The following is a 13761-nucleotide window of genomic DNA, read 5'->3' as shown; positions in this document are numbered from 1 at the left end:
ACACTCTACCCATGAATACCAAAACAGTCAAACTTTCGTACACTTATTTCCCAAGCAGCTTAGCAGTTATGATTAATGCTGACCACCAAAGATGGATTTTTATTCAATTAAAACTATTTACGACTTGTTGATCAGAAGTTTTACCACCATCACAATTACAATAGTTAATTTAAAAGAAAACACTCCGTTAAAAAAATCTCTTTGTCACAAAAAAACCCAGAATTATTACTCATCTTAATGGTATAATAAGTTTCTGTCCAATCAGTATATCCTTCGCAGTAAAACAGTGGCAGTTGTTTTTGTATTTATAAGGGAAACAGTAACATCCCGTATATTAAATTTACCTAATAATTCCAGTTATAGTAATTTCACATAATAAAATTTGTTTATGCATTTTTATTCATTTTATGTAGTGCTCTAGGGTTTTAAAAATGTTAAAGAGTTTTAAGGTTGCAAAGTCAGCTCTCGGAATTGAGAAAATGCCGGAATTGAGGCTATATGTATAATGTCATGTCTTTGAATTATCATACAGTCTTTAATTACATGATCACATACTGTTTTTTCTATGAGGAACCTTAATTCTGACATTTCCTAACTTTTTCACTCTTGACTTTGTAACCTTAATAACATTATTTTAGTGCAGCTTTTTGGATATGTATTTTATGTAAATATGTAATGTATTTTATGTAAATATTTCCTGCAGTGCTGAATACTTCAGTACATTGACTTTATCTGTACTGCATTATTCCTGGCACTGTAACTCAAGTTTAACCATTAATTATTCCAACAAAACAATGGACTAACACATGTCCTTAAGTCTCAGAGGGGTAGCCATGTTAGTCTGTATCTGCAAAAACAAGAAGTAGTCCTTTGGCACCTTAAAGAGTTAGGGTATGTCTACACAGAAAAGTTATTTCGAAATAGCAGCCGTTATTTCGAAATAACTTTCCTAGCATCTACACAAGCCAACTGTTATTTAGAAATTAATTCGAAATAGCGGAGGGCTTATTTCGAAATTGGTAAACCTCATTCCATGAGGAATAGCGCCAATTTTGAAATTGCTATTTCAAAATAAGCGCTGTGTAGACACTTATTTCGAAATAGGGGGCCTCCAGCCCTTCTCAGGGTACCCTGCTGGCCGCCCTGGCCACAAGGTAACTTCTGACCTGATGCCCCGCCAGAAGCAGTTCCGGCTGGCCTTAAATGTGATTCAGCGTCCAATCAGTGTGGATGCGCTATTTCAAAATAGCAAAAAGCTATTTCGAAATGCATTTTGTGTGTAGACAAATAACACTGTAGTGTAGACATGCCCTAACAGATTTATTAGTGCATAAGCTTTCATGAATAAAACCCACTTCATCAGATGAATTGGTGTGGAAATTATAGAGGCAGGGGCATAGATATAGATATAGATATAGATATAGATATAGATATAGATATAGATGAGCACTCACAGCCACTGATGGGGAGGTGCGAATACCAAGAGAGGGGAAATTGCCTTTGTAGTGAAATAACCAGTCTAAATCCTTTTTCAGTTCTAATTCAGTTGTATTAAATTTGCAAATGAATTGCAGTTCTGCTGTTTCCCTTTGTAATCTGGCTTTCAAGATTGAAGAAGGCTGGCTACTTTTAAATCCATGAGGGTATGTCTACACTAGGAAATTATTTTGAGATAACTAAATTTGAATTAATAACTCCTGAAATAACAAAAACCAAATAGCGTGTCCCCACTATGGGAGAGCCTCGAAATTAGTCGGAGTCAGGCTTCGTTATTGTAGATGCGCTACCTTGACTTAGAGCCCCTGGAAGCACTGGGAAGTAATTACTTCAAATTACTCTTGGGAGTAGTTATTTCAAAATAGCAGCAGCAGATAACCAGACCATTATTTCAAAATAAAGATTTTGGTAGTGTGGATGCTCTGCTTATGATTCTGAAACAAGGGGGGTTATTTCGAAATAAGTCCCTACTATAGATTAAGGCTTACTGAATGTCCAGAGGGGTTAAAGTGTTCTTCTAAAGGTTTTTGTATATTACCTTTCTTGATTTCTATTCATTTATCCTTTGTCACGGAGAATGTCTGATTTGGCCACTATACATGGTGGAGGGGCATTGCTGGCACCTGATGGAATATAACACCTTAGTGGGGGTATGTCTACACTACCCCGCTAGTTCGAACTAGCTTCCTAGTCCGAACTACCGTTACTCCTCATTCCACGAGGAGTAACGGTAGTTCAGACTAGGAAGCCTAGTCCGAACTACCTAGTTCGTGCCGCGTGTAGCCGCGCGGCACGGGGCTTGAACGAGCAGGGATTTAAAAATGGCGGCGCCCAGTTTATGCAAATGAAGCCCGGGAAATTCAAATCCCGGGCTTCATTTGCAAGTGCGGTATGCCTACATTACCCTCCTAGTTCGAACTAGGAGGGTAGTGTAGACATACCCTGAATGTGTAGGTAGATGAGCTCCTAATATTGTGGTTAGGTTCTGTGATGAAGCCACTTGTTTGGACAGCATTGGCAACAGGGTTTGTTTCAGGGGGTAGGAACCTGGGTAAGTGTTTCTGTGGTGTGATGTGTGGCTGCCGTTGTGTATTTGTTTCAGGTTGGGAGGCTGTCGATACATGAGGACTGGCCTATCTCAAGGTGAGATTGAGGGATCATTTTCCAGGATAGATTGTCAGTGATGCATTGGACCGGTTTTATCTAGGAGCTGTAGGTAACGACCAATAGTGTTCTATTACTTTCCTTGTTGGGCCTGTCCTGTAGTAGGTGACTTCTGAGTACTCATCTGGCTCTGTCAATCTGTTTCTTCACTTCCCCAGGTGGGTACTTTAATTTTAAGAGTGCTTGATAAAGATTTGTAGGTGTTTGTCTATCTAAGGGATTGGAGTATATCCGGTTGTATCAATGGATTGTGCAATGTCTCCAGGATGGAAGCTAGAAGCATGTTGGTAAGAGTAGCTGTCAGTAGTTTTCCAGAATATGGCAGTGTTTATGAAACCATCATTTATTTGTTCTGTAGTCTTCAGAAAGTGACTGATTTGTACAGGCTGAGGTTTATGGTATGGTGAAAATTGTTGAAATCGCGGTGGAACTCTTCAGTGGTCTCCTTCCCATTGGTCCATATGAAGATGTCATCAACATAACATAAGTAGAGGAGGTGTGCTAAAGGACGAGAGCTGAGGAAACATTGGTTTAGGTCAGCCATAAAAAGATTGGCATACTGTGGAATTACCGATAGAAGTGCTGCTGACTTAGAGGTATAAATTGTCCCCAAGTCGGAAATGATTGTGGATGAGTACAAAGTCACATAACTTAGCCACCAAATGTTCCATGGCCTCTTCAAGGATACTGATCTTGATAGCCTGTAGTCCATTGTCATGTGGAATATTGGTATAGAGACTTTTGTATCCATGGTGGCCAGGATGGAGTTATCAGGAAGACTACTAATACACTGTAGTTTCCTCGGGGAGTTATTGGTGTCTCAAAGATAGCTAGGAGTGCAGGTAGCATAGGGTCTGAGGAAAGAGTCCACATAGCCAGACAGCCCTGCTGTAAGGGTGCCAATGTCTGAGATAATGGGATTTCCAGGTTTATGGCTCTTGCATAACAAATAGAATTCTCTTGGTTGGTCCTGTAGGGGTGTGTCTACATAAATTTGACTCTGTGGTATTGCAGGGAGTTTCTGGAGCAGATGGTGTTTCTTTTGGTGTTCCTCAGTGGGATCAGAGCATTGTGGCCTGTAGAATGTGATGTTGGAGAGTTGCATGGCAGCCTCCTGTTTGTAATTCAGTGATGGATTTTAAAGTAGCCATCCTACAAAAATACTTCAGAACCATATTACAAAGAGAAACAGCAAACTGCAGTTTATTTGCAAATTAAATACAATCAAAATAGGACTGAATAAGGATTTAGATTGGTTATTTCACTGCAAAGGCAATTTCTTCTCTTTTGCTATTCACACCTCCTCCTCATCTGCTGTGAGTGAGCCACATCTACTCTGACTGAATTAGCCTTATTAACACTGGACCTAACCTTGATAAGTAACTGGCTTCCTTTGTTATGCTATTATCTATAAATATATACCCCTGCCTCTGTAATTTCCATTCCAATTCTAATGATGAAGTGGGTTTCACCCACGAAAGCTTATGCCCTTATCAATCTGTTAATCTCTTTGGGTGTGTCTAGACTACACCTCTCTGTTGACAGAGAAATGTAGATTAGGCATGTCGAAATTGCTAATGAAGCAGGGATTTAAATATCCTGCACTTCATTAGCATAAATATGGCCACTGCTTTTTTTTTGACACAGAGCTTTTTTGAAAAAAATGGCAGTCTAGACGTGGATCTGTCAATAATAAACCCTTTTTCGACAGATCCTGTAAACCTCATTTTTTGAGGAATACAGGATATGTCGAAAAAAGGGTTTGTTTTCAACAGATCCACATCTAGACTACCATTTTTTTTTCAAAAAAGCTCCGTGTCAGAAAAAAGTGGCGGCCACGTTTATGCTAATGAAGCGCAAGATATTTAAATCCCTACTTCATTAGCAATTTCAACGTTCTTGATTTGCATCCTTTTGTCGACAGAGGGATGCAATCTAGACGTAGCCTAAGGTGCCATAGGACTCCTTGTTGTTTTTCCAAGTCCTTAAGCTAGAGGAGCACAGTTACTTAATCTTTACAGAAATATTTAAATTTCACAAACATAGCAACCTCGCTCACAGAGAGACCTTTTAATTTTTTTATATTTTTATCGTGTTTTCTCATGGTCCCTTCCTTTTACTGTAAAAAGATATTAAACTAACCTTTTCAAACACAAATGTGATACTTCCAGCATCAACTTATATGACAGAGATTTATAAATGAAAACAAATATATCAGCAGTCCAGCTGGTAGTTTATAATGATATATTTATTATTTCTTCAGATATACTATATGCCTCTTGAGAAATTATATTTTAGAGAGCCTACAGTTTTGAATGCTTGTGACCTTAACTATAAGAAGTAAGCATCCCTTTCTAAATCTGAATTGAAAGAAGATACCTTACAAGTAGTGGTCAATAAATGAAGTAAAGATGCTGTATTTATTTGAATTAAGCATTTGGCCATATCTTTCATTGGATATTATGCAATTAATCTTTAGCTTTATGAAGTTTTCAAAGGAAACAAATTTTTTTCTTGGTGATCAAGATTATTTTTAAATGTTCCCAAGGTACCTTATCCAGCTATTATCTTGCTCGCTGTTTCCTTAATCATCATTATAGCAAAGGCAGTATTAAACAGCTGTAACTAGTGCATACAGAGGTGTCAGAAACTTGATTTGAATGGGAGTGGAGCTGAGGTACTGTGCATGGGCAGTGGGGGAATCAGGCAGCAAGGGATGATTAGGGTGTCAGGGGTAGGAGGGTGAATAGGATAGGTGCTCTGTATGGGGAGTGAGGACTGCTACCAAGAGTCAGCTGTAGGAGGTGGCTACTTGCTGCCCAAAATCTAGGTTTTTGCTTTTCTTAGCAGACCTAATGTGCTTCCAATTTCATATCTCCCATCCTATGCTCAAATATACAAGTTTGATGTGCATAAACTGTGAGTTATCATTCATTCTTCTTGAATCCAACTTGTATAAAATTACTACTGAAACCACAAAGATTAAGTCATTTGAAGGAACTGTTTTTTCAAGGACTTAACAATAAAATTTAAAAATATATAATGAACAACATGTTACAAATTAATTGGTTAGCATCAGTGTGAGATGGGCCTCAAGCTGAATGCTTGCAAGGCCTGATTCAAAACCCACTGAAGTCAACAGTTGGAGTCAACTTATTGAAGTCAACAGTTGACTTCAGTGAGTTTTGAATTAGGCCCTCAGAGCATGTCTATTACTAGTTATTTCATATGTGCCTTTTCTCCTTGCAGTAAGGGCTACACGGATATAGTGAAAATACCTGTAGGAGCCACTCACATCAAAGTCCGGCAGTTCAAGGCAAAAGACCAGAACAGGTTCACAGCTTACCTGGCCCTGAAGAGGAAAAATGGTGAGTATCTTGTCAATGGAAAATACATGATCTCCACTTCAGAAACAATCATTGACCTCAATGGAACTATGATGAACTATAGTGGCTGGAGTCATAAGGATGATTTTTTGCATGCAATGGGACATTCTGCCACAAAGGAGATTCTTATAGTCCAGATTCTTGCAACTGACCCAACTAAAGCAGTGGATGTCCGTTACAGTTTCTTTGTGCCAAAGAAGCAAACACAAATGACTAACTATGTCACAAGCAGTGGCAACAGTAATAAAGTAACACCACACCACACACAACTACAGTGGGTGACTGGACCCTGGCTTTCTTGTTCTCGAACATGTGACACAGGATGGCACACCAGGACTGTCCAGTGCCAAGATGGGCATGGAAAACTAGCTAAAGGATGTCTTCTTTCTCAGAGACCATCAGCATTTAAGCAGTGCTTACTAAAGAAATGTTAACCTGTGGTTATGATCTTCTTAAAAAGAGGTCTCAGTAAGCCATTGTTGACATACTAGTATTAGGTCTACCTAGATAGACAGAAGCCAAGGCTTCAATGTACTTGCATACAGTCTCAAGTTATGGGCAGAATCTGCCTATTTGGACCAAATGAAGTTGTGCACTGCTCTATGTGACAGTGGGGTGATCTTAGTATGTCGCAGAAATGAAACATTAGAATTGTTATAAGCCCTCTGTGTCTGCAAAAAAGGAAGAAGAAAAACCATGAATGGACGGACAATCATGGGATATTTGACGGTTACAGAATCATCTCCCCTTTTTCACCTACCTCTAATACAGTATGTCCTTAGACAACTTTGTCATACTTAGCCATGATACCACAGTAGCTTATTTTATACTGTTTATAAATATCTTCCCGGTGGTATGTCACTTTATATCACTTGGTTCTACTAATTAAAAAAAACCAATCTTTCTATAAGCAAAGTGATTGACCAAAGTATGTCTGCAGCCATAGTGGACCTCTTCCATTTTTCAGAAATGGCTGTGGATGTTTTACTGGAAAACGAAGACCTTGCTGTTGTTTTTAAGAGTTGTTACATTTTTTTCTGACAACAGGAAATGAATTTTCATACTAGGAATTTCCTGACAGCAAAACTTAATTGTGTAATAAACAATGCTCTTCCTCCAAGAAATTCTTACAGGGGGAGCATCTTAGCAGCCATGCAGATGAACAGTAGCTGCTAGTCTGAGCCTTTAAATAAAAGAAAGGCATATATTATTTTGTAGAAGCAAGTTATAGAACCAGAAATTACAGTTCACATAACTCAGATATTTTGAGACTATTCTCAGCTGCTTTCTCTGTTGTTTTTTCTGTGGCTTCCATGTGAAATCTAACAATGTGTAATGTACCTACTTCTACTGAACAAACTATAAAAGGTCAAAAAACACAGCAAGCAATTAATAGGATTTGAACAGTGTTTTGTCCATCATATCTAACTCTGGTATCCATATTACCAGCAGAAGTTTGTTAAAAAAAATTAGTTGGTTTCATTGTGTTTTAAAACATTGTAGAAGTCATTCACATTGTGTACACCTTGCATATTTTGAAGGATTAAGGGTCACAGGGAAGTTAAACCACGTCAGGATGTGGTGGATATAACCAATCTCATTAAGACTGTTTCCACAGAATAGGTAATAGCTCTTAATGTTTTTCAGTAACTCTTTCCCAATCCCACTGTTATCTAACAGAAGATCTGCCACTGCACAAGACCATTTCACTGTAGGCAAGTAACAGATAGTGGACTGATCCAAGGCCCGTTGAAGTCCTTTCTTTTGATCCAAAGTCCCCAAAAGAATAAACCTTCCTAAAGTTTACATAAACCTGTTGATGCACCTAATAGAACCTAGATTAGACCCAAATTAATTCTGACCCCATAGTTTATCTGCCAGTTCGTCCACATGATCTGAATGTATGCAATTAGCTGTCTGTATTTTAGGGCAGGATTTTCAAAAGAGCCTTAGACACTGAGGGCACATGAAACAGCACTTAGGCTGTTTTGAAAATCTCAGCCTTAGAAGTCACCAGGAATTCATTAAAGGAAACGGGCTTGTTTGCAAAGCCCAAAAGAGAAATTTCCCTTCAGGCTGGCTCAAGCATATTTTGGGCACTATGATGCCTAGAAAGCAGATAGCCATTTCCAAATAGCAAATTACTACAAGCTGTACATTTGGGACTTGGAGAAATGTCCACTCTTGTGCAATATATTAAATATACTGATAGAAACAGGACATGCTAATGTGTGACAACTGAATGTGTTGAGGGTGTCACTAAACATTGAGACAAACTACTATTGTCAAGATTAGTATGGACTTATGGTCCTAGACAAAAATATTGATTTTCTTTTTGAGAATTCTTATGCTAAGTTGAATGAAATTAATTGAAACAGACACTGGAAATCCCCAAACTTTTGGACTGTTCATATCCAAACTTGTCATCTCTGTTCATTACAAGGAAAGATTATGCCTGCAGTGTCACAGTGTCACTTCTAAAATTGCATTACTTGTGAAGACAAAATGTGCATTTGAATTATATTTTGATATGCCCCATGCATATTTTGAACAGTGATGAGTAAACTTTTTTAGATGTTCTACAAATTCCAGAAAAGGAAACCACAAAGGTTTCTAAATGTAAAGCATTCTTAGATCTAATGTATTCTTTTTGTAGAGTTATTGTCTAACAAGTATCTATCAGAACAAACCAAATAGTGAATATTCACCGTCAACCATCCTTTAACTAAAATTAGCTTTTCTAACTCATATAGCACCTTATCAAGATAGCCAAATACATTAAATTATGCAACCAAGTGTGGAATGTGGGAACCTGGAACCTCAGAACTTCGAACTAATGTTCAAGAGCTGATTCCTTTGTAGTTACAGAGAAAATTTGAGGAAGGAGTACACAGCCATCTCTAGGTATGTACGCGACTAGTTGACTAGTCGACTACCTGATAAGCATATGCTTATTGTGTAGTCAAGTAGTGTGGTCTATCAGAGAGAGGCAGCAAGGGGGGAATCAGGAGCTGGTTCTGGGGAGAGCCGGTTTAAAAGCAGGTTCTCCCCAGTGCCATCTCCATGGAAGGGGCAGGGGAAGTACAGGCGCAAAGGGGCACAGTGAAAGCGGGCATTAAAGCAGTCCCCACTTGCACTGGTCCGGTTCTCTCCCTTTGAAATGCAGCAGGGGCTCCTGCTGCATTTCAAAGGGAGAGGCGGAACCCTAGGCAAGCAGGGACTGCTTGTGTCCCCACTGCTCTTCTGCCGCAGGTGGCTTTTGCCCCATTTAAAAAGCAGAGGCGCAGCAGGAATAGTGAGCGCCCCGCCCCGCCCCGCTCCTTATCGACTAATCAAGTAGTTGATGGAAATTCCATCAACTACTTGATTAGTTGATTAATCTAAATTTAACATCCCTAGCCATCTCACACTGGGACTGATCCAAAGCTCACTGTCTTCAGTGGTCTTTGGTTCAGACTCTGATTAAATTCTTGTAAATATATTAATTATACTGATAGAAACAAAACATTTTCTACAATGTTTGACAGCTGAATGTGCTGGGCATGTCACTAGATGTGAGATGAATTTCTATTGTCTGAGTAGCGTGGCCTTATTGCTAGAAATGGTCCCAGACGAGTGAGATTTCTCTTTGTGTATGTGTGTGTGTATGGAATGTTCCCTGTCTCTCCCCACAGCTGCATCATGAACAAGTGTTCCAAGACACTTGAAATCAGTGACTTTAGACCGGAGATGAATTTGTTCCCTAGGGAGAAGCAACCTTTCACAGTAAAAGGAGTGTGCTAGAGGACACTTGTGAAGTGAAGGTGGACTACTCAGGTGCAGGAGAGGGAGGAGCAATGTCCTTATAAGTCTCCAGGCCAAATCTTGTATTGATATAACTAGTAGTTTAAGTTACATATCAGGAGTAAGTTGACAAGAACACAGGAAAAGAATATAAATTGCATCAGTTTAGCATTTAGTGAATATACAAACCAAATGTAACTTACACACTGGAGGACCCAAGGGTGACATAGAAGAAAAGCAACTAACAGGAGGGTATAAAATAAGGTAAGTGCCTGCTTTATATTACACCCTCCTTTTAGCTGCTTTTTTCTGCTACAATGCCCATTTCAACCCCTCCCTATGAAAATGACTCAGAAAATGCTTCTAGAAATGGAAGCCCAATTCAAAAATCCAAAGTAATTTTCTCTGTATGGAAATAAAACACGTAAGCAACTCTAATGCTAAATTCTTTTAGCAACTCCAATTCTAAATTATTTTAGCAACTCCAGTGCTAAATTCACAGCTGATGTATTAGGATGTAGTTCCATTGTCTTCCACATGCATTACTATTACTTGGTGTGTCTAAAGTAAGTCATAACATTCTTAGAAGAATTATCCTAACTATGACAAAGGTTATCACGGTTGGCCTGACTATGGACAAGAAATTCAGTTTAGTCACCTTCCTGTGGAAACAGTTTTATCCAATAGGGCAGGGGGAAGGGAGGGAGTTTTGGGGGTTAATCGCAAATGTAAAAAAAGCAACACAGCACTGAAAAGAAATAAATAATTTATTATTTTTACAACTGGTATGTGAATGGATGTAATGAATTTATTTATTCTTATTTAACAAAATTACCAATTGTGCAAATTCTATATTTAAAATGTTTTGCTATCATCTTTTCTTTTCTTTTTATTTATGCTTTATATTGGTGTGGAAAGTACACTTTGTGAGTTTACATGATGTGCAGCACTGGTTGCTTTTGAGTTTTGTTTGTTTTGTTTGGCTGTTTTTCTTTAAAGAAAGTTTTCTGCATGAAGTAGGTATGTGTATACACATACGCACTCACCCTGTATATATGTACATTCATTTTCTGCTACCAGCTTTTTCCATTCCAAAAGAAGTTATTAATTTTAATTTTTGACACATAGGGCGCAAAGCTCTTAACCCTAATGTGCTTCTAAAGTCTCACAACTGCCAAATTGTAGATCCCATTGACCGAAAAGTCACTAAATGCCAGATTCTAATTTCAGATGCACGCATAAAGATTATATTAAATACCCTTATCATTGACCAATCAATTAATTCAATGGAAGCAGGAGCAGATCCATAATGAATGTATGTGCTTCCAACAGTGAAATTTGTCATGAGTTGTCAAAATGGTGTGTGAGTCATGCAACTGCTTGTATGTTAATGGGGACACTATGAAAAATTCTTCCTTTGTGCCTTTTAGAAAATATACCCTAGCACTGTAAAATTTGATTTGTAATGACTTGTAGTGACATCATATCAGCACAAGTATTTCAATACTATCTTCCCATTATCAGATATAATGAAAAGCCGCCTAGAAACACTTGCTGCACTTGCTGCATATTATTTTCTAGCTATCCGTACTATGTTGGACATGATAAAGACACACACAAAAAAGACATATAAATGTGCATGTGCCAAAAAGCCCACCATGTCTCCTTGAAAAAAGACTGAGCCCTCATTGCTTCCACTTCTTGTCTGATTCACCTCCTGTTGAAGTCAATGGGAGTTGGATTTGGGCTCTATTTGAGGATAAATTTGCAGTGTAAGCAAACTTACAGCATCTCTGCAACCATGTATTGAGCAATGTAAAATAACCTTCTCATCACTCCAGTGTAATGCGAATACCACACAAAGCAAACAACCTGGGTCAGATTATTCAGGTGTGTATCACTTATATAGTGTGCACAATTTTCACTCACTTAAAACCTGATCCAAAGCCCAGTGATGTCAATGTTCATTGACTTCCGCAGTTTTAAATTAGACCCAAAAATAGAACTGTAGGGAAAGAGAATAATTTTGTTCTACTGCACAAACTTTTCCCCCTAATGGTTCTCCTCTTATTTAGACTGATAAGAAAAATTACACGTTATCCTCTGCAAAGAAATGGTAGGTGCCAAGAGCACCTTGCTATATTGATATAGCCAAACTCTTCAACGTTCTCTCAGTGAGGACTGCAGCTTGTGGCTGAAACAGGGAATTTATTTTTGGCACATGCCTGAGATAGCGTGCATAGTTCATAAATAGTTGCCAACATATGTCTATGCATTAATATATGTGACTAGGATCATTCCTAAGGGAGCAGTTGTTTGTCTATTGCCATCCCTACTAGTGCACACAATATTGGCTTATTTTTACAAGGCTTGTTCTCTAGTTTGGAACTCTACACATTTGTCAGTAACTTTGGATATGTTTGCTAATGTTTACGCTTGTCGACTCTATTAACTGTCCCTTCAGCTATTTCGATTTTCAATGTAGTGATTCTTAGCATAAGAAAAATTGTCAGACAGATCTTCAACTGGAGTTAATTGACGTAGCTCCAGGATCTGGCCCTTTACATTTGCAAATGCAAGTTTTGGATGGTGATACATAAGCCTTGGAAGAATCCAACTAAAATAACAGTCTTCTAGGTGAATAAAATCAGAACTTGTTTCCTGGCACTCAGTATTTCTTCTAGATGTCTTGGCACATTTGTTGCCCTGCTTCTCTATCTAGTGCAGCATTTAATGTCAAAAACAAAACAAAAAAACACACCGTTGTTTCTCCTTAACATAGATATTTACAATAGCCATCAAGACATTAAAAATACTTCTGTATATATCAGCTGAAATCTTATATATTCAACATTCAACAATTAGGTATCTGTATACATTTTGTATATATGGACAAGTATTTGGGTCTGCAGTATATTCACAAATACATGGTCGAATTCTGGGTTGTTACACCAATATAGATCTAGAGTAACTTTGTAGAATGATTCGACTTCACAGTGTTTATACTATTGTAACTAAGTGGAACATTTCTCATAGTGTATCATAAACTGGTTTGCACAATTTGACATATAAAATGTGTTGCAGTATGCAGTGAACACTGTTCATCATTGAAGCATTACTCAGTGAAAGTCATGCAAATGTAGATTACTAATGTTGCATGAGACACAGGAAATATGTGGAATCTAAATGTTTTTGGGACGCTGTTTAATAATCAATTTCAGTTCTAGCATAAGGTCATATACATAAAGTCAAGTAGGACCAAAATCAGAGGAGTTGTAGGGAAAACTAGGAGAAATGCACCAATTTATTGTCTGCAATTTATTTCACATGTCTCTTAAAAAACTGTACCAAGGTGACATATTTGGTAGTCATTACACAGTTTGTTGTTCCTTTTGGGAAACTACGAATGTTACTTTTTTTTGTTTAATAAATGACTAATCAAAGTGAATTAACTAAATAGCGCACTACCATGTCAACCAGTTTACACCATAAAATAATCTGTTTGAACTTCATTGTATCAGATCTGTACTGTACCCAGACAATACTTTGCCAATGTACTATTCCCTGTGTATAATTTACCAGCTGTAATTTTAAAACACTCAATTCTGTGGTTTCAGATAAATTAATAAATATAAACTGTATCATAGATTCAGATAGTCATTCTATATGTTACGTCTGTGGACTGTTATTTTCCAGTTGTATCACAAAGATGTACAAGCTAAAAAAGGTTGACCTTATCCAGAAGACAAAGCATGCATTTCTTCTACATGTAAACACCATACATTTGTCTTGTTAGGCTTATGGGTCTTCCATAGTAGTCTTTATGTGTGCTGTGAAAAATGGAAACACCTATGTGTTTATTCACAATGAGGGTATGTCTACACTACCACCCTAGTTCAACCGAACTTGCAAATGAAGCCCGGGATTTGAA

The 13761-nt window shown here is 38.0% G+C and overlaps 1 protein-coding gene across 2 annotated transcripts in view; it reads left to right on the top strand.

Moving 5' to 3' along the window:
- Positions 1-13495, top strand: part of ADAMTS5 (ADAM metallopeptidase with thrombospondin type 1 motif 5) — a 58233-nt gene extending 44738 nt beyond the window's left edge. The window contains exons 8-9 of one of the 2 annotated variants that reach the window (XM_075910300.2): positions 2600-2640; positions 5911-6080. In XM_075910300.2, coding sequence (XP_075766415.1) covers positions 2600-2640; positions 5911-5930 — 61 coding nt within the window. In that variant the 3' untranslated portion in view covers positions 5931-6080. Of the gene's footprint in view, positions 1-2599; positions 2641-5910 lie in introns of both variants that reach the window. The other variant, XM_006128832.4, reaches the window with a different exon arrangement.
- Positions 13496-13761: the final 266 nt, after the last annotated feature.

This window comes from Pelodiscus sinensis, chromosome 1 (assembly GCF_052426305.1).
Source record: "Pelodiscus sinensis isolate ZL-2025 chromosome 1, ASM5242630v1, whole genome shotgun sequence".
Lineage (NCBI taxonomy): Eukaryota > Metazoa > Chordata > Testudines > Trionychidae > Pelodiscus > Pelodiscus sinensis.
This window is presented reverse-complemented; position numbering and strand designations above follow the sequence as displayed.